Raw genomic sequence first — 24,841 nt, 5'->3', positions numbered from 1 at the left:
TGGTTTCGTTTGAGTTGGTGCGGTCCATGTGACACACCCGTAGCCAACTCTAAGGCTTTTTTTTGTTTTTGCTTCAGTTGCGAAATTTTCCCACCCATCTTTGCGTGGGGCAAAAAACCGGCAACAAATTGATTGATTATCAGCAGTCAAACTTCACCGGAGAAGATGATGGTGGTGGCGGTGGTGGTGGTTCGTGTCATGGAGACCCGGGTCCCTGCTCTGCATAAGTTTGTTCTATCGAGCTCTGTTTATTGACTGTTGCGCGTACTGTGCTCGGCTGTGAGGGACAGGGCGAAGGAAAAAAAAAAAAGGGAAAGCAGTGCCATCGGAGCGGCATCGGAATGTGGACCAACATCTGGGCGCTGTTATGAACACTTCCTCGTGCGAATGCTCTTAGAAAACGGTGCGTTCTGTCGGGGTTTCGCGAGATGCGTACGCACCGCGCCCCATAGTGCAATGTGGCATTCAGATGTGGCCACCGACCCTCGTTCCTCGGTTCAGGAATGCTTTCACCAGACGTGGCTAAAAAATAGGCAAAGCAATCGAAAGCGAACACTCCTCACCAGCGACGATTGCAAATCTCTCGTCCGTCGGGAGAAGCTGTTGTTGGGGCAGATAAGCACATGTGTCGGTGGGGCCCGTGGTATGCCTGGTGTTGCTTGCTGGTGCTGCGCCAAATGCGCGCTTCGAGTGGAAGAGTTATTAATGATCTGTGAGCATATCGGCAGAGACGGGATATAATCGCCGTAGTACACTTCGGAGTGTCTTCTGCAAAGTCAATTCAATTTAAAAGGTGTTAAAATTAATTTGCTCGCGTAGTGGGTTAATGTGGAGGTTTGCTTGCAGTTAAAAAAAGCATACGAAATTACTTGATCTTCAGACGCGATATAGAAAATTGTTTGTTGATTTTTAATCACGTCTGACCTATAAAATTTATACTATATTCAATTTGTCACTCCTTCAACATAGCTCGGCAACCGCTTAGTGGCCTTGGCCTCTTCCTGCCATTGACACGTCAACGCCATTACTTCATTTCATGATGTATCCTCTGTCCATGCAGATGGTCTACAGAGTTTGAGGGCCTTTACTGCTATAATGATGGCATATTGAGTGATAGGATACAGAATAAACTGCTCCAATAACAAACCCTGGAGAGATTTTCCTGGATGGAGATGTAAGTGTACGTACACCTGGTGATACTGGTGCTACTCATCATCAGTATGGCAGGATATGAATTGGATTGGATTGAATCAGGATTGGTTTGGAAAGGTCTCGAAAAGTTCCAGCGGAATGCGGAGCTATTCGGAGTAGTCTGGAGATGATAGAATTAGTTAAACACAGAATAGTTCAAATGACTGAAATACGTAACAATAGGAATAGCGGCCCGGTGGTAGATGCGACAGAGGCGCCGGTCTTCACATGGTAGGACCGGAGTTCAAGTTTCTTCTGGGCCGTTCCCCCATAGTGAGGACTGACTATCCAGGACTTACTAGACTTATGCGGTATCATTAAGTCTAGTAAGCCAGAAATGACAGGCATGACCTAAGGAGGTTGTTGAAACGCGGTTGAATTCTTTAGAAATCTTTAATGCAGAGAGAAATCAAAAAATTTGTACACTTGTTCGTCGTTTCAACTTCGTTTCCAGACTGCCCGCCTGATTCCCGTCGGGTAGGCGCGACCTCCCTTTTTCCGATCTTTTTTGTTTCTTCTTTCTCGTGTTCCTTTGCTTTCCAACTGACAGATCGTTGGGAGCCCTATAAAGTTTCCAACAGAACTTTTGGCTTTTTTCTTCGTTAAGCCAAGAAAGATGAAGAGTAATAGGAATAAGTTACTCTCAAGTATCTTGGGGCACCTAGGAGATGCAATATGGAGCAATTTCAAGTTATCCGTTACAACTTGTAACAGTCTAGAGCAGTTAGGAAATTCCGAAGAAAATATAGTCAATCGGTTATTCGGAACATCGTTTATCAAGCTCTTTTTGAGAAGAGGGTTTAAGTGCATTTTATTATCGTGCATAGTTGAGTTTATTATTTGTAATCTCGGTCAGCTGGAATTTTCAATACTCAGGGATTAGCTGTGCGAGATAAACATGTCAGATATACCTAGCTTTACGATGCGGTAAATTTTGGAGAAGATGGCGGAGCAGCAGCTCTACTCCTACCATCTCCTACCATTTCGCTCTGCAGGACGTAGACACTGGACGCTGTGCGCTGCTTGGTCTAGAGCCGCTAAAACAACGCAATTGCAACGCACAAAGGATATTCGTCGCGGCATTACTGGACAATCGGATTGACTCGCCCGCGCTCCTTTCCCGACTAGGTCTCTACGTCCCGCCGAGATCTCTCCGTGCACGATCGCTACTTGACGTGGAGGAGCGCCGCACTCGATTTGGCTCCTCTGACCCACTTATTTTAATGTGTCGTGAATTCAACGCCGTGTGTAACCGTTATGAACCTTGTATGTCTCGTACCACGTTTTTAAATTGTATTCGTACTGTGCGGCCTTATACGTGTTAATTGTAATTATTATCTAGCATGCTTCAAGGGGGCCACTCACGGCCCGTTGAATTCAAATATACCAAATACCAAAAAAAATACCAAATCTCTTCATTGATTTTTAAGCTGCATACGACAGCATAGCTAGGGTAAACCTATACGACGCAATGAGCTCTGTTGGAATCCCGGTCAAGCTTACCAGGCTTGTAAAAATGACGATGGCCAACATCACATCCAGGTGAAGGTGGATGGAAGACTCTCTGGGCCCTTTGCTACCACGTATGCGCCGTATGCCGTATGCGGAGATGGGCTTGCCTGTCTCCTTTTCAACCGGACGCTAGAGAGAGCCATCCGTGACTCGAAGGTGGAAACTTCGAGGACCATCTTCTATAAGTCAATCCAGATCCTGGCATACGTTGACCACATAGACATCATTGGTTTGAGGCTCTCCTATATAGCAGAAGCTTATCAAAGGATCGAGCGTGCGGCACAGAACCTTAGGGTTGGAGATTAACGAGGCGAAAACCAAAATGATGGTGGCACCACCAGCGGCCCTGCTAACAAATACTGATCAACGCAGGGGTGATATATAGATGTATAGACCGAACTTTTCCAAAGTCGTCCAAAACTTAACCTATCTGGGGTCAAAAGTCAACATCGACAACAACATTCATGTTGAGTTACGAGCAAGGGCGCTGGCTGCCAACCGGTCATACTACAGCCTGAGGAAACTTCTCCACTCTAAATACCTGTCGCGACGGACGAAGCAGGTATTGTTCAGAACATTTATAGTCCCAGTACTCCTGATCTGAGACATGGACATACGCCTGATCTGAGACATGGACTCTGTCCAAAACTGACGAAACGCTCTTAGCCGCTCAGAAGGATTTTTGACCCCGCATGTGAAGAAGGACAATGGAGGAGCCGCTACAATGACGAGCTATACGAGCTGTACGATGATCTCACCATCGTGCAGGCTCCGGTAGGCTTGTCATGTCATAACAATGACATCGGACGAACACAAAGTCCTTTTAGGCCGTCCACACGGCGTGGTAGGCACAAACTGAGATGAAGTGATGGCGTTGATGCGTCCGCTAGAACTATTGGGATAACGGATTGGCCAGACGACGGCGCAAAACCGTGAGCGGTATCGAATACTGTTGCAGCAGGCCAAGACCGCGAAGCGGTTGTTGCACCGGATGATTAATGAATTAATGATCACTTTATTTAAATATTTAAACACAAATTCAATCCTAATAGCTCTTAAAACAGCCAGCCAAGAACTCGAATTAACAAGCTCTACCAATACATCTAATTACGGTCGAAGTAATGGTGAACCAAAAACCTGATTCAAAGCAAATGTGAAACGGCGCTAGAAACGGCACAACAAGCAGCCAACCAACCATTCGGTCGCAAACAAAATCTGCTTTTCGAATCAAATGCACTAATTGCACCAATAATTTCTCTCCATTCATATTCATCCAGTGCATGCTTCTCATGTCTGCCATGGGGGTCCATGCCGACGCTTCATTCTTACCGCTTATCAAACTCGTCGGCATCTAACAGCATCGCAAGAGTTGCTCCAAAACGACCACCCCCCACAGCAGTGCACATTCCCCCGATTATGTAATGCTTCGCGGGAAGAAGCAATGCAACGAACGTCGGCATTCCATGTGGTGACGGTTTGTTTTTAATTTTATTTTCCACATCCTCACATAAAAGTGCGTGAGTCACGGTGAGACAGAGAGAGAGAGAGTAGGTGCCGGGGAGATGGTTGGCAGATCTGAGCCAATTCGCGACAGTGACCGGGTGACATGACTACTCTCCCTGCACGCAGACATCGTGTCGTGCCGTGCCATTTCACGCACAGATTGACGGACGGACGGGATGACAGTTTCAGGTGGGATGGGATGGAGAACTGCGCGGGATGAAGAACGCGATGCGTTTGACGTGCTTTGGTCCGCGGTTGGGCATAAGGAAGGGCCGGCGAGAGAGAGAGAGGGAGAGAGAGAGAGAGTGGCACGGAAAAATGCATGCAAATAGAACGGAACATGCCACGGCGTTCTTTGACATGCCCCCTGGGCCAGATTCAACCGGTGGTTTTTTATGTGTTTGTGTGTGTGTTGTTTCGGGGTCGTACGTAAGCAGACATAAATTGTAAAACGGCTTTCTCGTCAGTTGACCCTCGTTTTGCCATTTCCATCCACCCCGAAATACGGTTCAACGGTTGACTCATGCCGCTGGCGGATCGATCGGTAGTAGTCAGCGTGCCTTCGTCTGTCACAAATTCGCCACCCCAAGCAGCACAACCACACACACACACACGCTATTCGCTACCAAAATATTTTTATTTGCCAACCGACACTCACAACCAGCGATGCAAATGCAACACCCTTAGGGGTACGTGATGGAAAGGCGTAAACTAATTCCAAACCGGCCGTTTCATCCGCTGGCAATCGGTGGCGTTGATGAGCTTCGGATAAACAATTATCGTATCGCTTAGCACCAACATTCGGGCACTGGAAGGAAGATGATTGATAGTTGGGAAACAGAATAAAATCCAAATCGCGAGTGTAGTTTTGTAATTTATACACGAATGTTGAGAGCAAATGCCGCAGGACCGAGACAAGCTACAGTAGAGATGATTCGGTGTTGCGTGTGTTTTTGAGCATAGTGTCGGGAATTTAAGTCAGCAGGAACGAGGTGCAAGTATCTATGCCGAAATTAAATAATTAAACTGCTTATGTGGCGTCTGAAGAATTACATTTGAGACCAGTTCTTGATCGGCTTTGAATGGTTAAAGATATGTTGCCGTTGGTAGAGCAGGCATGAAGCTGATAATTGTAGAGCTTAAACACTGGCTCATAAATTTAAAACCAATACATCAATGAACTAGAAAACAACTTAACTCGGCAATAATGCCACTGATATGATCTTCAACTTATTGAACGGATCGACTGAAAGATCTACTGACTGTACTGACCGGTATCATGCACTTAAGCTCATATTGATGATGTAGTAATATTGTGATTCGTTCGGGGTAGTCCGATGGCCAAAGCGATAGCGGTGCCGGTCTTCACACGGAAGGACCGGGAATCAAATCTTATCCAGACAACCTGCTAGTAGTAGGAGCTGACCATCCAACTTCGGCTAGAATCTTGTCCCAGGAAGTTAAAACCATTAGACAGTAGATGTACGATGATATTGGTGGCCTGAAAATCTGGATAGAAGATGGATTTGAAGTCAAAAACAGCTTGTATCGTCATAATGATCTTCATTCAATTCATTTAGTTTTTAAGTGAATACGATCCAGGATGGTGGCGTCAATATTTAAATGAATTAGTATCTTTTGATCATTCTCACTTCATGTCATAATATAGATGAGTACAATCATATTATATTTTCATAATAAAATAAGACTATCAGCTTTGTTAAATAAATGTCATAAACATTTGTGACTTTATTAATGTTTAATTAATAAAAAATGTTAAATTAATGTTAATTAATGTGTTGGCAAAACTCTCTCTCAAAATTGGCAAGAGTGTTAAGATTTTGAGGATACTTTTGCCAAATTTGGATTTGATTATATTCAGTAGAAGTATCGGAAGCAAGGATTTGACAATCGAAGATATAAGTAGTATCAGTGGAGAGCCTGACTACTAGGCCGATTGAAAAAAGTTTTATCCAAAGATTGGTGAGACAAGGCCAAGATTTTACTGAGAGAATTTCATTGGAGATACCTAAGGAAGTTTTATATTGAGAAGGTCCTAGCATAGAGACACTTTCCGGACAGCAAGGTAGTAAAGTCAGTCCTGCATACGGGGAGGCGATCTGGATGGGATCTAAACACCGCTCCTAACGTGTGAAGAACGGCACGGCTGTCGCCTTTGCTACCGAACCGAGGAATTAATTTGACGAATAGTAAAGATCACCGGACGATAGAATACCGATAAACTGCGAGCGTCTTTGAACGATCAGATTCAGACCTTTAGGTAAGTAAATTCTGCGTAAGAAACAAGAAACCCGTGTCCGCTTTTCACCGCTCGATTGATTGAACAAGTTTATCAACCACAATTTGCACGAATCAAAACCCGCTTTGACAGAAAATTACCTCCCTTATCCGTCATCCGATCCGTCTTAATCATTCCACACGGTTTCACGGTTTTCGATTAAGATCACAAACAAATCCCAGCCACGATCGCGCTTCAATCGCGCACGACATGGCTAAACAACACCGCGGCGCTACTTCATGCAACAGGCACAACAATAATTCACCGTATCCGAAAAAAACATTGTAACGCTGCAGGCGGGCGTTCGGAATCGGTGCCGACGATCAAAGACTTTACACCACAAGTACACCGATGTGTTTCGCGGCACACGTGCGCTCGCGTTTGTTGTTCCAGGTTCCACAAGCGATAGCATCAATCATCCAGCGGTAAAATGGATCCGAGAATTCGATCGAATCTCCCGGTCCTCGGCAGCGGAGTCTGATGATAAAAGTGTTTGAACGGTATTAGAGACGAAAAATTCACCGCCAATCCCCACAAAGTGCTATAACATGTTCACCTTTTCGCGCAAGGTTTCACTTAATAATTGTTGGGTGCACCACTCTTTGGCACTAGAGGCAGGATCTGTGCCACAGCTACAACATGACGCAATTCGACGGAGTTCTTCAACATGCCGCGGTACCGCGTGCCCGGGAATGGATCCGTATGCAAATCACCACACCAAGTCACCGATGCAGCCGAACAACTGGCAACTGAAGGTTCGTATGCTCAGCGCTGCAACATTATGGAAATGCACTTGTGCCAAAGTGCATACGTACCCCGCTCGTTCTCGCCTGTACGATGGATGAAGCAAAAATTGCATCCCAAAATGGTTGTATTCTTGGAATATTGCGTGAGCTCAGTCAGCACCGCCGTGTGCCGGGACGGGAACATTAATTCCGACACCAGACACCTCCTTACGTACCTCTTTCGGTGACAAATTGCTAGCTTACCTTGTGCGTGTGTCAGCGACGTTGAATTGAACCGTCTATCATGGCGGGGTGCTATGAGAGAAACGAGACGTGGTGCATTAGAAATCGGAACAAACCCTTGGAATGTGCGTCAGACCGATGAGGGCACGAGACACAGGCTTGGCTGAGGTTCATTTTCTCCATCCACCGTAAAGCCTTGGAATGTCGGGAAATCAAATTATGATAAAGCGTGGTGTATCGCTTTGCCTTATTTGGTGTGTAATCTCTGCCAATCTAACCGTCCGCCCGTGGCTGGTAATGTTTTACAAGCTCGGCACATAAAAGTTACAGATAAGACAGAGCTCTAATCGAAGCTACAATGTGGGTAAAACAATACCCATTAAGATGTACAGTAAACGATCTCAGGCTTTAAGATTGTGTGAAGAAATTGCGACACCGTTACAGAACGTCTATTGCCTGGCCGTTAAATTGAACAGCGTGGAAAGCGCCCTAGAACGATGTGATGATGGGCATCTTTAAGATTGCGTCTAAACCGATTACGCCACGTGATAACTGAGCGAACAGGGACGGAACGGACGGAAGAAACGAACGAGTGGGAGCGTAAATAGGTGGCGGTAACCTTTTGACTTTCGACAGGAATTGGCGGAGAAAGGCGGAGGTGTCAAACTTCAATGCAAGCTCTCTACATTGTCCATACCAAGGAGCTTCGGTGTTAATATTTGTAGGTAGTAATGATCATCTGTATATCTCAAGCAGGAAGATGCTAGGAGACCAAATTATTGACTGCCTCGGGAAGAAGCGTTCAAGAATGACAGCTCTAAATCATTCATATTAGAAGTGAGCAGATTTATCATTTGGGATCTAAATTTAATTAGGTCATGAGACAGGCCCATTCATGTCGACAGAGGTATATCATCCTTTAAACTGGTTGTGAGGTCCTGGAAGCTTCGATCATTTGGAGGACCCCGAACTCGTTAAGAGGTCTTTAACTTTCATTCTACTAGGGGCCTCCAAGAGGCTGCATTCAGAGCCTGAAGCTTATTTTATGCCAGCCTGAACTCGTTTGTATGCTTTTATGCGTTAAAATCCTCAAAATAGGAGCTGGACTTGAAACTTGCCATCCAAGAAATATTACTGGCGCAGGATATATTTGACAATTTTATCAATACTTCAATTTGTTCAGTTTACCCAGACATGTCTGAAATTTGTAGAATTTCTCAGATTTGTAGTTCTTGTGATTGGTCAAAAACACTTTTGATTCCATCAAAGAACAATAGCGTTGTTGTGTAAGTAAACGACAGGATCTGAACAAATCCATACCTTATTGAAGCACTCAATGCCTCAATAACTTGTAAACGTCTAAGTATCTCATCTGGTGAAAGACTAAATGTGTAAGGATGTCTGGCTAGATTATTTGTAGCTGATAATGGAGAGTGTGCATAGGTAAATCGCAGGACTTGCCTTGCTACGCGTAAAATCAATTCACAGAAAGCCAGGATTGGCAGACCGGGACCTTAAAGACCGGGAGCTGTAAGCAATGGTGGAGCAATCCACTTAGTGGTCCTAAGCAGAATAGGAGTTGGAGGTACCTTACACATGGCATTTGATGACTGGGTCTGAGTCAGAGGCCAAATGGAGACTTCTTAGGGAATTCGAGATCTCCTGGTCCTGAACGAGGCCGTCAGGACTTTCGAGGTCCTGATCGAGGCTGTCTGGATCCAACATCCAGTTTAAATGAAGATATGTATTTGAGGATATGAACAAGAGCCCTTGGAAGGTCGAACATCCAAACATCTGCTTAGTTTACTGTATACTATGATCCGGCCTTGGCTGTTAGGCCAGATCCAGTTTGCTTCTACAGTTTGTAGCAATTGTGATAATAGCGGAAATATTTTTTGAATATCCCTGTTGGATAAGTACTGTTTTCAGTAGACTTTTCGAAAGATAATTGAATGAGTAATTGGTCGCTCTTGTACCAGCAAGAACCAATGATAAGGTGATATTTACAGAGAGATTGATGTTCTACTTCACATCAGGAAAGTTCCTCACATTCAGCCGTAAAATCAGGTTCGCCATCCCTGTACCATCACTTGCCACCGTTAGGAATGGACGCCAGCGAAAGCCAAAAAGAAATTGACGAATCTTTGCCGATCCAACCAACCAACACGCCATATCCTGTTGCTTTTTCACGGTTACGCGAAAACCCATTACTTTACCTCGATCCTACCTCGGTGATGATGGCTGGCTGGCCGACCCCTTGCCTTGCCGCTATCGACGCATTTGGTGAGTTCTTAATTATCTCAGAAAACATTCGCCCTTCCGTGCGCGGTGCGATCGTGATTCAGGTCGGCACTTTGGCCGATGAACGAGCGGAGCGGATATTATCATCCCTCGCAGGTGCCAAACGAAGATGTTTGCACCCATCCTATACGGACCTGGATGTGGTTTAAAGTTTTGCCCTTCCATTTGCGCGAGGGATTAAAGTGTGAAGAAGTGGTGCACTTTCATCCCATCTTTGCCCTCCGGCGAACTGGAGCTCTTCCCGGAACCGGTGAATGGGGAAGTTTAGAATCCACCATCAACTTGAAGCACCGCAATCTGCACAGTTTCAACGCTCGCAGCGCTACTGCTGATGCTGCTGCTGGAAGCCACGGGGCTGATAAGTGGCAATGTTGTGCATTTTGTATCCGTGAGAGATGCTTTCTGCCCAGCATCTTGTTGTAGCGGTTTAGGGCGCCACCTCATAAAATGTGACGCGAACCCAACTGCAGCGATGAGGAACTTCTCTGCTGGCGGATAATGGCCAGCTTCTTGACAAAAGTCAGACGGTTAGCGGTAGGGACGTCTACGTGAGAGAGTTGTTCAATTTACTTCCTTTTTTCCTTATTGCAATATTTTGCAATGAACTTGGAGCAGTATTTGAAAGTCTTTTAAAACGAGGGGGGAGAGGTGTACCCTTTTTATTCGAGAGGAATGAAAACCCTTAAGTGCGGAGCGTTTTAAAGGACTACTTAAAAGATAGTTCTGTGTGGTTTAGTGAATCTTTTCAAATATGATATGAATTTTTTTTGCTTAAATTTTTGTCAAGAATGAACACGGAAAAGTAAAACTTTTGTTTCAAAAAAGCAATCAAACAATAATTAAAATAAACAATATTTTCAAATTAGCAAAATTTCATATTCGATTCATCGAGTATTCAATAAAACGTCAATTTTAAAAATATTAGACATAAATTGCACAGTAATTTTTAAATTATTTCTCCATGAAGTTAAGAACATAATACTTCATGGTAAATATTATAATAAGATTTTTTGTTCGTAAAGGATGTATTGGTAAGTAATTAGGTTATTATAAGTATTGAAATCTGAGCAATACGACTAGGCTGTCCTTAATGAACAAAAAAAATATATCAAAAGACGAATCATTTAAGTTACATTAAGTTAATGAATAGTCTTTGTAAATAATAGTTTTCACACGGCAGGACCGAGGTTCAAATCCCATTCGGACCGTTTCCCCGTTGTGAGGACAGACTAACCACCACTCCGGAATCATAAAGCCTAGTAGTCTAGAAATGGAAGGCATGATCTAAGAGAGAGAGAGATTGATAGGGAAGTAAATCTTTGTAAAGTTTTGTGGGATCAACATTACGGTCGGCCACATCCTTATAGAGTGCGATCGAAATACATTCAACACTATCTTCCAACAAGCAAAAGCTGATCCGTCTTATCCGATATTTTTTCCGTATCGGCAACCTGTATGGAGAAGTATACATTCAAAGCGCAATAATTTTACACATGTAACCATCGATAGGAAATAGGCGAATTAGGTCTCGAAAGCTTCTATAAATTAACGGATTTAAAACAATAAATATTAACTCTTTCTAAGGACTGGTTATTTAAACACTAGTTAATTTAAAAAAGGGGTAGCCCTGTGGTCGAGGCGATAACGGTGCCGGTCTTACACGGCCGGGCCGGGAATCATATCCCATCCAGACCACATACCCATACACATGACCGACTCCCCAGCTACTGCTGGATGCAATTGGCTATTTCTCTTATCCTTAACTTAGTTAGTGGTCTGACAAGAGATTTGATGACCGATCCCTTAAAATATGACTAATCCTTTAAATTTAGAGAAAATAAAGACATTCTCATTTTTTTATGTGCTTTCTATTGCAGACAATTATTTTAAATATTCGTGTTTATTTTTAATTTTACACACTACGCTTTATTCCTTTGACACACAAGTATCTGAAGGGTTAACATTTTAGCGCACAAACCGTTTTTGAGCCACTAAAGAAACAAAACTGCAAGCAACAGGCAACCCATTGAACTCTGCTCCAAAGCACTCTTCTCGTGATGATCGGTCGCCCTGCAACAGCCTTTCCCGACCCAACCCGCCCGCATGTGCATGTGCATCCCGCCGTATCTAATCGCTGCGCCACCCCATTAAAGCACATTGTACCAAACGGGAGCGAGCGTGTGATCAATTAATTTATTAAAAAGAGATATAAATTCATCCGCCTGCAATGTGCTGTGTTTGCCCATTCAAAAAAGAAAAAGCTTCAAATACACAAACATTGCAAACTGCATACGGTTCTGCAGCAGCAGTTCATTAAATAATTGCAACAACGCTAGATAAAACCTTCTGGAGTGGCTAGCGGTTTGCTGTACTGTGGACTGGAGTTGAGAGCAGTGTGGAATGATGTTACTCGATGTTCACCATCAGCAGCGCGCATATTGCTCAATACTTCCCGTTCTGATGTAATTCTGGCCCAACCCGCGAACGCCAAGAACGATGCTTTCACTCGAAAGTGTGACTGTGGCATGTGGGGCACGAAGCGCTGGAACTACACATTTCATTGACTCCACGGCCCGCCACGTGCTTCGTGCTGCGGCGGCACTAGGTCAATTCGTGCGAGACAGGGAAGGATCACAGTGGCGAATGCGATACGCGTATGTGATACCACACTTAAATTACCGCCATTTAGCTATGGCCGGTCGGGTGAGCTCACCGACTCAAGAAATGGCCACGGGCACGATTGGCAATCGCTGATGTTTGCTTAATTGATATCGCTATGATTGAACACGCTCACATTCCAGCGTGCCTAGAACAACGTGCGAGGGTGGTTGCGTAATTGCTACAAACGCCGCGGGTCACTTTCTTCCTTATCGAACGGTTGAATCGGCTTGCTTACACGTGTTTCGCTAATCGTTTGTACGCTATTCTAATTTGTGTAATTTATGGATGAGTCTATTTGTGCGGTGCAATGCATCGTAGCTGGGATGGTGGTTATTCGTACCGGCTCGGTATCGGCTCGGCTCGGCATTTCCAGACAAAGTATTCAATTCTATTAATGCAATCTTGTTTGCGCAACATGGGTAATCCGGAAGCAACAAGGTCAGGCCGTTCTAAAAGTATAGTAAAAAATGGAAAACCCGAATGTAAAATAAATACTACAAACAATGCCATTCCAGGGATAACCAGAGTGGAGCTTGCGCAAATAATTCTGAACAAGGCCTTTTGTTTTGCAATTTCATTTGCACACGCCTAAAACGCATGGTTGTGGTTTTTATTCCTAGGGAAATCTAAAAAAATACTGTTTAAAATAGTTCAGCGTATTCAGTCCGATGGACGAGGCGATAGCGGCAGAATCGGGGTTAAAATCCCACCCAACGGGGTGGTTCGTCGTACGCAGGACTGACTATCCCGTTACGGGTACAAGCGAGTCATGAAAATCTAGAAATGGTAGACCAAGACCTCTCCAGGTTGTAGTGCCAAGTAAGAAGAAGAGACTAACCTAAGGATACATTGAAGGTAGATGAAAAATCCGATCACTAACTGATCAATTCGACCATACGGCGTCAAGCCGTCATAATCGAAAATAAATAAATAAATAAATAACTGATCAATTCCCAGATAATAGCGATTGTTCATTGCACTGACATTACTTTTTGTCCTTAATGAATTTTCTCTTTTTAAATCCATTTTGATACAATTGCTATTGCTTATCAAAAATCAAAGGTGTAATCTTTTTAATGCACGCTTCGCTACGAAAAAGCATTTTAAAGATTTCAGTATTCTCTGAGCTTGAAGCAAGGCTCCATACTGTATGTTGAAATGCTTGAAAAGACTGGCAAATGGCTTATGCTATAGGCTTACTTCAACCAAACACTAACCAAACGGCCGAATGAATGAAATTAAACAAAAATTGAATTGAATCAATAAAACAAATTTACACTACTTCATCGTGGTTCGCAACTCACTTACTTACTTATCCAGCGCTACAAGCGCTTCGCAGTATTCTACAACAAATCCTCGAAACCGCTTACGGTTTAGCGCCTTCGTCTGTCAATCGATTTTCCCGGCCGTTCTGGCGGACACATCAACGCCATCGCTCCATCTCAATTTGGGCCTCCTCTTTCCGTGTGGAAGGCCTAAAAGGACTTTACGAGTTGGGTCGTCCGGTGTCATTCTCATGACGTGATCAGCCCACCGGAGCCTGCCGAGCCTAATTCGCTACATTCGATCGTAATTGTAGCGGCTCCTCCGTTGTTCTGCCCCATATCGCAACTTAGACTAAGATGACATCAAGGTGTGATCGTTACGATCATCATAGGTGCGCATAGGCGCTGTTGGAAACTTTATAGGGCTCCCAACAGTCTGTCAGTTGGAAAGCAAAGGAACACGAAAAAGAAGAAGAAAGATCGGAAAAAGGGAGGTCGCGCCTACCCGACGGGAATGAGCAAGATCAGTCTGAAAACGAAGTTGAAACGACGAACAAGTGTACTATTTTTTTGATTTCTCTCTGCATTAAAGATTTCTAAAAAATTCAACCGCGTTTCAACAGGCGCAATTATTACAGCAGACTCCTTTCACTTGCTATTAAGGGAGCAGATCATTTGTTTGGAAGGGAAGAGACCAAGTTATCATCTTACTATACTCAATCAAATGAATATTCTCATAGTTATATTCTTAAAGATTTGAGATGATTAGAATCTGCCACAATCCTCGCGAAACTCTGACACTCAAATGACCTATGACACTGTTCAAAATAATCCACCCCATCTTCACTGTTGTATTCGAGCAGTGAGGAAAGAGGTGACGATTCTCTATGCTAGAATAAATAAATCCCTATTCACGCCACAAATTATGGTTGCAAAACAGCTCTTTACACACATACATAGGATGAGTATAGACAGATATATTTAACAATGCAATGTCACACAAATGAAAAAGGGCTCAATGTAGACATCCGGGATATCGCAAACGATACGCTTTTGACCGTCATCTATTCTTGACTTGATCTTGAAAAAACCGAATTTAATGTGACATTGAAAATTGCAATCCGGGCTCCTATTGTTATACTTTTATTTTTTGCGTTTCCCCTTTCGATTGCTCATATAAAAAGTGTGGTACATTCGTGGTGATATATGAGAAATGTTGACAACCTCTTATCCATAATTAAGCTGCTCTTACCAATCTGGTGACATATTTATCGGAAACCATATTTTGTTTCTACGCGTAGGATAACGCTCGAATGACAAATTCCCCAAGCTAGCGATGAGAAGGGAGGGAGACTACATTGAAATATGTTTGTAAAACAACCGAAACGACCGATGTGCTTCAGAAGCGAAGACATCACTCACAGAATAATCTGTTGGCTACGAGCAGAGGTTCTGTTCTTTAACCTACAACCTGCAACCATTCGGTTCACAGGGGATGCATAGAGGAAACGTTTTTGTCGCTCTTCCTTTTTAGTATTTGAGTAATTTGTGGACCGTTTTTCGATGCAAACATGCTCTCAAATTTTCACTAACTAGGTAATTACTGCAGTGACCTTGTTGCGTTTGTGCTTTGGAAACTTTTCATATATTAACCTGATTTAACAAATAACATATTGTCATTGTTTAGAGTCATCCTTAACGATTAGCTAATTACTGTATCATCTGAAACTGGAGCTCGACCGAATTTGTGCAGGATTGTCACTGACTTGAGCTAGCAATTGCGAGTCTAAAGTCCCTCTGTTCTTGGCTTAGCGATTTATAAGGTCATCCCTTCCATTTTTTGCTTACTTATTGAAGTATTATTAGTCACCATAGCGCAGAGAATTAGGCTCGCCAGGCTACGTGGTGCTGTCATGAAAACGGCACCGGACGACCCATAAAGTCCTTTCAGTCCGCTTACATCAGACGAAGGGATGGCGTTATAGTCCTTATAACAAGACCTGACGAACGCACGAAGAACTATTATTTGTTAGGCATTTTATTGGGCGGGTTAGTCACGAGGAAGATATTTAAAATTACATCAGCAGTGACGTTTAACAAAAATTGACCATCCAACTAAGAAGTCTAAGAGACGACAGACAGCGGGGAAACACTTGGATGACTTGGACACTCCAGCCGTTTTGAAGAAGTATTTTTAACCAAGCTTGCATTCTATGCGCATGATGTCAAGCGTAAGGTCGCCTTTTGAAGGAACCTAATGGCATAATAAAAGAAAACACAACCAAGCATCGAATTGCAGCGTAGAGATTGAGGAGAAAAATCCTCTTCCTTACCCCACTCTAATCCTTCCAACGACTTGACCTACTGAGTGTGCGGAATTTTTAGAAGAGTCAAAGAAGAAAAACGCCACTACGCTTTCCCTGACCACGCACACATTAAGTTAATCCGCATCTGGCGCACACAGGGCAAGTTACAATTTTGAGTGAACCAAGCCGAAGAAGAAGCGACAAAATCTAGAAAGAAAGTAAAATTAAATAAAATCCTACCGCGCTGTGTTTGCACGCAGTTGCATGTACGTCGACGGCCGTCTCCCATTTGCCTACGGGTTTTTTGGTGGGATGCTGCTTCATGTATTCTTTTTTCGGACGGCTCAAAAAGCAAACGCTGACCATCAACACACACACACGGTCGTGCGTTTCACGATCTGTGCCAATGCAACGGGCGATGGATGGGATGATATCATTGCTCGTAGCAAATTCTCAGTTGCCGAATGTTGTTCGCCGCAGCAGTGTGGCGCTCTGTCCGCCTCTCCGTATGATATGATTCAGCAAACGTTTAGCGGCCGCAAGAGGGATGGGTTTGGTGAATTACACGACATGGCACGCACGCCTGACCCTTCTGCTTGCTCTGCCAGCTACTACTGGGTGGGCAACGTTGCCGAGGATGGTTTGCTGCTCGTGCACATGTTATTACTAGCTTTTATTGGTTCCAATGTTGTTTAGACTGTCCGGACTGCATGCAGCCCGCTGTATGTCAGCGCATATCATGTTCGAATTTTATCTCATTTGTTCAACATCTTTTTGGCGCGTTTGATTGGTGCCACGCGGTGGGATTCGTCATACGAGATGAAATTTGACCTAGTTTGTAATGGCATTTTTTGAAGAATGTTACGAATTTGATTGCAATGCTATTCGGGTTATTTTATTCGCAGGAAGCACTACAAGGTTGTGATATTTTATTTGACGACACTGGCAGAGTTGCACTGGCAGTGACTGTGTAATTAAAAGGGACCATCGACATGCAGCTCTTCCTGTAGGCAATTTTATTTCAGACGGTTCAAAAAACATATATGTCTCAGTTTGTTTTTGACATAGATTGGGCGTAATTTTATATTTAATTGGATTTCAGTTCAATTATTAGTACTCTACAGAAAGTATGATTAAAAGATTCGGTAAATATAAGATGCCCTTTTCTAGGCTTAGGTCTAACCATTTCGCATTGGGTGCGCATCTCCAGCGTATAGGACGGGCCGACTCCAAAACATGTGGCTGCGGCCTCGGATACCATGACATAGATCATATTCTATGGTCTTGTCTGGAGTACGAGGCAGCACGACCCTCCTTATTGGACGCAGTTCGGGACATCGGCAGAAAGCCCAAAGTTCCAATTCGAGATCTGCTGGGGGGCGGGGATGATGCCTACCTGAGGGCTATTTTTGAGTTCTGCCGAGCGAATGGTATTGTAGTCTAGTACCCAACCTTCTTTCCTTCCACTCCTACTGTTTGTCTGTTATACGTGTTGTATCTCGCTTGTGTGTATGATGATGAATGACTGATTGAATGAATGAATGTATGAATGAGTGCGATATTAGAGGGGCTTGGTATGGCACAGACGGAATATCCAGGATGATCCAGGACCAAAACTACACCGTTACAATGGCGTGTTGCAACGGTCAAAGAAAGCAGACAAGCCAGAGGGATGGAAGAACGCTGGATCTCGACACGCAGAAAACTGACGATGGCATATCCCAAAAAACAAACGGGATGAGATGATAACCTACGATACCGACCCTCGCAACCAACACTACAACGACTACTGGATGACGGATATATATCAACCGAGCTCACCCGGGATAAGGTGCCCTTTCACGGTTTGGAGAAGGAAATGTTTCCAAACCATCGTGAATTGTACTTATATTTGTAATTTAGCTTTAAGCAATACGGCCAGGCCGTTCTTTATGAATAAAAAAAAAAAAAAGATGCCCTTTTCACGATTCGGGGAAGGACATATCATGAATCGGTCAGTCAATGTCCCTTTCAATATGTAAAATAAAAGATGGTTATAGCCGCTATTCATTTGATCAAACAATTCATTTGATTAAGAATTAAATTTACTACTAAATAGTTCAAATTATAATTCCTTTGTTAAAAATTTAACACATTTCATAAGTTTTGATATTTTTAAACTGAACTGAACTGAAGAAAATTTTTGATGGAACTGTCTTTAACCTCTTCATAGGAATAGATTTTTTTGGTGACATTTATCACAAATCTACAACCTTCAGATTTAGAAGCCCGACCTGCAAATTCATGCTCTCCGGCAAGAAATGGCTTCTGCAGAATCTCTATCATTACTACTTCACTCCGAAAGAGCAATTGGGTTCCAGAACTGATTTAGGAAAATAAAATTCAGATATACTATATAAGTTAAGAGGCAGAGTTAATATACAACCGAATAAAATATTCTATTTAAACAAAAGATATCACATACAAAGGTAACCATGTAGAGAAGCACAAAAAATTACATTTTTTCAGGAAATAGTGGCTCAGTTTATATATCTTGGCGCAAGAAGCTCGATAGAGTCCTAGTCTTAGAAGTTCTGGCATCTCTGACTTAACTATCCCCTAGTAGCTGCTAGATAGGCAACTAGTTTCCCTGTAGCAAGATTAGCTAGACAGTAGGACGGACTGAAAGGGATTTGTTACTAGTCCCCACTTGCTAGCAAGCCCAGCTCTTACCAGCCTTTACTTCATTAATTGCTAAGAAGTAAACCAAACTCGTTTAGAACTTTCCCAAGATGTCTTTATCTTTTTTTCCTAATAGAGTACCAAGTTGCGATAGAAAAAAGATGTAGCAGTTGCAGATTACAACGAATCTATGGAGCGGACAGCTTTGAGCTATCCGTGAAATTCCTTCAGCCGAGCCGATCAATACAATACCACTAGATAGTAGTGTTCTATGCGTAGTACTTTGGACCTTAATCTCGTAGTTAGTGCTTTCGGCCAGTTTTTCTTACCATACAAAATATACTCCCTACGTTAGTTTCCCCCAAAGCGAACCAAAACAGCAAGTGCCTCCATTCTCCAGCGAATCGTTAATGGATGTTGATGATAAAGAATGTCTTCCGTTCACCATTCCAAAAGACAAACTGATCGTTCGTCCTCAACACACACACGTTCCCAACCCAAAAAAGCCATCGCTCTGCTGGATGTTGTCAAATTAATTCGATTATCTTCGTCGCCGTGTGCTCTCCAAGGCAAAGGCGCGACGATAAGCGCATTCGTGTAATTATGATCGATGAGGTTTCCACGATGGCGCCACCTTTCCCTTCTTCGGTTCTTCGGTAACACGAAATTCGGGTCGAAACAACATCATCCAGTGTACTGTTGGGTAAATAAACTCGCGGAAAACACATGCTCCTGAGGGAGGACGGACTGCACAACCAAAATGCTTCCAACAGCAACATCGAAAATGAAATAGAAAATCCATCACATTTTAGCCAGTGCGCGATTCTACTGGCGCGCACGATCCACAAGCGCCGATGTAGGACGGATGTTATTTATTATTTATTTGTGTCGTACGTGTTTTCAGCCGGGTTTTCTTTTTTTTTCTTACGCTACAAGAAATTCACCCCCGCGATTCTCGCGCATCGCATTCCCGGGGCGGACTTCCTACACCACGAACGAGACTCACGATTTATGAGTGCCGTGAAATTGTTCACACTTTTACTTGGGACCGGCTTGGCTTGCAGCGTGCGGGAGAAAATTTTTAACCGATGACTTAACACCAAACTGCTGACCCTGACCAATTGCGCATCGAGAGCACTGGGGAGGGATGGTAGTTCTGCCAGGGGGTAGTGGTCGCGTGTTCTGCCCAGCGCAGCTTGCTCACCAGCAGGAGACATGATGTCAGCGGTGAACCTAGCCGTCCATGACGCAACCACCCTGGGACACACGGTCTGTGTTTTACTTGACGACGTAATCGGCTCACCAGACGGTCGAGCACAAGACAACAAAAAACCGTGCTTGGTGAGGTATCGCCGTCATTCACGATACGTATGCAAATGAATGAATTTGAGCGGTTCCGAGAAGTGATCGTTCATTAAAGATCGCCAGGGAGCGTGGAGTTCGCGTGGAACATCAGCAGAGCGAGCTCAATATGTGTGTTGGAAATTGTTACGAATTCGCCGAGAATCATCATCCGATTTCTGAGGAAACAAAGGTCTGATTCACTTCCTTCCGGGCACGTGGGAAGGTGAGCTTGAACATCGCGCCGAACGTGTGTGTGTGGTGGTGATCAATTTCTGGTAGGATTTGCATCGGATTGAATCGTAAAGTTAGTAAATCGTGAATGATGTATATAATAATAAATCAAAGGGATTTTAGTCATGATTTAATACCACGATGGCTGGATGGCGATCATCGAATGGCAGTTAGCCGAGTAGGCCGTCCAGGGTCCAGAGTGTCCAATTTTGCTGAATATCTTTAGGAATACTATTTTACTAACAAGGGAGAATACTTTGGCGGCCATGATTCGATGAGATCGTAGGACATCCAACAATCCAAAGAACTGTCCATGTGGTGTCCAGTAATAATTAGAGATTCAGGAATGCAAGTGAAAAGACTGGATAAAAGAATCTCACCGTGGTGTTAGATGCGACAGAGTTCAAATCTCGTCTTCAAAGCCGTTCTGCCATAGCAAGGACTGACTGAGATTTCGTTAAGCCAAAAAGAAGAAGAAGTAGATCACACAATTTTAAACTTCTTCATATAGACTTCTCTCGAAAAGGGTCTCTTTATAAACTACGCTTCTTCGATTCCCTTTATTCCACCCTTCAATACGAGCCACTGACTAACAAAAAAATCTTTCTAAGCGATATCCCACCGCTTCTCTAGCAAAACCCGTAAACAAATTAACAAATGAACAAAAATGCTGAACACAGCCGCCAAACGCCACGACTAGGCGCCACCGGACGACGATTCGAAATGACCCTTAAATTTATGTCTCTATCGAGTCGTAGTTCAACCATTTTCTACGCCGCCTAGTCGCACCCATCCGCTATTGCCTGCGCTATTTTACGACAGGATGAAGAAGAAAGATCGAAAGCAACAACCAACAAAAAAAAGTGGTCAATTAGTAAGTTGATGAGTGGTGTGTTAACATTTTGGTGTCGTTGTACCATCAACCATCATCGACACCATTGATCTTTGGAACGGAAATTCGGAACGTTACGCCGGTTGAAACATTGCCACAGGAAAAAAAAAATTGTCCACCGTCCAAATGGTACGAGTTGGCAACTCGTTAAATCGGCAGCTCTAGTAAACCGAAACCGGAGCAACCGGGCCACCGGTGATTGAACTCGTTCCCATCTTTGAAGCACCAAAGTTCAAGGCTGGTAGGCAAAATTCGTCCCCAACCCCAGAACCCTTCCCGAAAATCCTCCCGGCTCCGACCGACACAAAAAAACGGTGCCATTCTTCGTTCATCACATGCGACAAGTGTTTTCACACCACCACCACCAGCAGCACCAGCAGCCACATCACCATACCGGGAGTGTTTGAATCGAGTGAGACGAATTTTATTATTTATGTTTTATGATCGATTGTTACGAATTGATAGGCTTCGGGTTTGTCTTGGGCAGCGTCACCGGCGTCACGTTTGTGCAACGATCGAGAGCTTGATTGGCCTTCCTGTTGGCACCGGCGGTTAGAAAATTAAAACAAAACAATCCCCTGCATACACGATCCGGGAACTCATCGGCAATCATAATCATAAAACGGGCAGGCAAAACTTGAGTTGTAAAACTTTTCGAACAATCGAACCGCACGAGCTGTGCGTGCGCGGATCAGCCAAAACCCCAATGGCGGTTTTTGTCGGACGAACGATCGAAAACGGATGAACTGTAAGATTCCACAAGCTCATAAAATTCCGCTGGTAGCATTAAATCGAAACAAACGGGTCTGTTTCACAAACACCTCACATAGCATTTGTTCTGCCTGTTGTTTTGTGTGACTTTACGCAGTGTTTTGTATTACCGCTGCAAAACATATCAATCGTGTATTGTTTAAACATTTGATTTACTTACTTACCTGCATTTGATTTATGTGATCGTCAATTTGGTCATTGCTAATTTGGCTTTGTGTGTTGTGTGTTTCCTTCTTCAGCTCACATTATTTTAGTGCATTTTGAATGCAAATTAGTGTAATTTAAACAATTTCAGCCAAGGATGGAAAGACAACATCAACAGTCGACATACTTCAGCTCACGATTTTTATCAATTCTCGGTTTCGGCTCACGTTTTAGTAGCAGTGACTCACATACGCCACTACGATATGGTCTCTGTCTCAAGTCACTGTTCGAGAGGAAGATGCTCATAAGGATTTTTGGCGCTGGTTATGTGAAAGGACGACGGAGTGCCTGATACAATAGCCTCTCCTTAATGCAACAGGTTCATTCTTATGGTAGTGGTTCCACAGAAAAAGATCACGGTAAAAAGGCCATGGTAGCGGATTGGTTGACCCGGGCGGTTCAAAAGGACATCTGCAGCATACCAAGACCGCAGAGTGGATGCAACACCGGAAAAGAAAGTAACACACGCACAAATCATATTATCACACACTGCACTTAGAGGCCACTTAGCTTTAGCAACGTTTAAACTAATTTTACTTAAATCTGATTCACGATAAAATTGTGCAGAGAGCTTAACCTAGTACATTCTGAACACTTTGCTGCAAGAAAATAAACATAAACAATACTCTGACGTTTAGTGATTTGACACAAAGCTGTGTAACAGGCACGTGGTACTGAATTGTCATATATCCTGGTGAAATATTAATATTTTGTAAAATTAAGATTAATTCAGTTTGTTATGCAAAATACAATAGAATTGCACAAAAAATGCAATAAATAGATTTATCTGCTTTAATTGAGCATTTGCTTTGTTTGCCCAGTAAAATGACGCAGCGGATAAGAACATGACAATCTGGTATGGTGCAACCCGATTTGCGATGCCCATCCAACCACAGCTTCATCAACGGCAATCGGCAACAAAGCAGCAATTCCTACTAATCGTCTACCATCGACGCTCTGCAACAATCCTTACACGTGCGTGCGTGAAACATTTCGTGAGTTTACAACAAAAAGAACTTGCTCAAAGCTAAAATGGAGGAATCAGGTGATATCGCTGTTCCGGATGGTTCACAGAGCAACAGCTCTCACTCCCCGGCACCAGCAGTGTTGGAGGAACCAATAGTGCCGACCGAGCTGACAAAGCAACCGGAAGAGCCGCTAGCGCGATGCAACCCAAACATCGACGAACGATTTTTCGCGTACCGGGTCCCAAAAACGCCTGATATTTGCAGCGAGTTCAGCGAAGCCACACTGGAAGATAACAGCAGTTGCTGCACATCGGTAGCCGGCAGCAGTGTATCCACACTGTACCGCTTCAAAGGTAAAGAGCGCCGGCAGCTGAATAAGATCCGGAAAGCGCGCCAGCTCAAACGGTACCGCAAATGGCTAATGCCGAAAAACGCGATCGCAGCGCTGAACGAGATGAAGGATGTACGCATAACCGAGCTGACCGTGAACACCGTCGGCCACCAAACGAAGGTGTCACTGCTGATCAACAACGTCCGATACGAGGAAACAGCCAGGAACAAGCAGGTAGCGCAGCACCAGCTGTACGAGCGAGCGCTGCGCGATCTCATCATTGCCCGGCTGGCAAATTCGGCGTCGCAGGATGTGCCAAACAACGGTGCGGAAGATCTGCCGATGGAGCATCTGGCGTCGTTCGCCATCCATAAGCTTCTGGCCCAGTGGGAGAGGGATGGATACGAGCTGCCGATTTTTGCCACGTCTTCCGGCACGAAGCATCACCAACCGTCACCCCGGAAACCGACCGGGCAAGCGAACGCTGTGCTGCCATCGAACGCATCCAGCTACCATCCGTCGATGCTGGTCGTCTACATGCGCCCCCAAACGTCGTTCGACGATCTGGGCTGGAACGGTGATCTGCTGAATCCGGAGTTTACCGCCGGCCTGGTGTTGGACGGTCACTACTTTATCGGCAAGGGCCGCTCGAAGAAGCTGGCACGAAAGGCGGCAGCTATCAACGCGTGTAACGTCCTGTTCGGGGTAGTGTTCGACGGGAGTGTGCAACACTTGTGTGACCAGTTCAGTGAGTCGGAGCTTAGTACGGATTCTGTTTAGAGGATCTTAAATCCTTTTTTTTTCTTAGTTTTCCACAACCTATCGGATGCCGATAGAACTATCTCTTTTTATGATTTGAAAAACAAATTCAGAAAAGATCCTATTACAAGTAGCTGTGTAACGTGTCGCCACACAGTTCATCAACTCCGATTATAACACACAGCTGAGAGACATCCTTCATTCTAATTCCCACTAAAAACGCTTTGTTTAATTCACTTGCAAACTTAACTCGTAATATCAGCACATATTTACTGCTTGAAAAATGGATAACGATGAATAGTTAAAACAAAATAATACTTGATTAAAACTAAACATTTGTTAAGTTACATGAAATCAATAGGCCCTACCGCTCTAAGGGTAGGGTTTTGAGTAGCTGGATCATACTCCCTTGAACACCGACACCCGACCGTTCAGGCAACGGGTTTCAGGCATCTTAATTACATGACACATGTACTGAAATCAATGCTTCTTTACCGTCTAAATCTTCTCTACGAACATCATCCGAACATAGCCGGTACGCTGAGAGCAAGTTAAAACGCCGATAGGGTCTGATTTCGCCTTCTAACTTAGAGCATTTTATACTGTCGAGAAACGTCAAGCGAGAAATTGGTCTTACGAAGTAGCGACTCTGCGCCGATTGACCGATTGTTATT

General features: G+C 43.9%; 1 protein-coding gene and 1 long non-coding RNA gene across 2 annotated transcripts; one reads left to right on the top strand and one right to left on the bottom strand.

The window, feature by feature from the left end:
* Positions 1 to 6,040: 6,040 nt before the first annotated feature.
* LOC118509482 lies at positions 6,041 to 22,703 on the bottom strand. The gene is made up of 4 exons (XR_004905885.1): positions 22,070 to 22,703; positions 7,495 to 7,545; positions 7,062 to 7,335; positions 6,041 to 6,982 (listed from the first exon to the last, which is right to left on the bottom strand). It is a non-coding gene; the product is annotated as an uncharacterized LOC118509482 (long non-coding RNA).
* A 59-nt stretch (positions 22,704 to 22,762) lies between these two features.
* Positions 22,763 to 24,651, top strand: LOC118509479 (double-stranded RNA-specific editase 1-like). Its single transcript, XM_036050121.1, has one exon. It carries the CDS (start codon positions 23,142 to 23,144, stop codon positions 24,186 to 24,188), a length of 1,047 nt encoding a protein of 348 aa, XP_035906014.1. The 5' UTR covers positions 22,763 to 23,141; the 3' UTR covers positions 24,189 to 24,651.
* Positions 24,652 to 24,841: the final 190 nt, after the last annotated feature.

Source organism: Anopheles stephensi, chromosome 3 (assembly GCF_013141755.1).
Source record: "Anopheles stephensi strain Indian chromosome 3, UCI_ANSTEP_V1.0, whole genome shotgun sequence".
Classification (NCBI taxonomy): Eukaryota; Metazoa; Arthropoda; class Insecta; order Diptera; family Culicidae; genus Anopheles; species Anopheles stephensi.
This window is presented reverse-complemented; position numbering and strand designations above follow the sequence as displayed.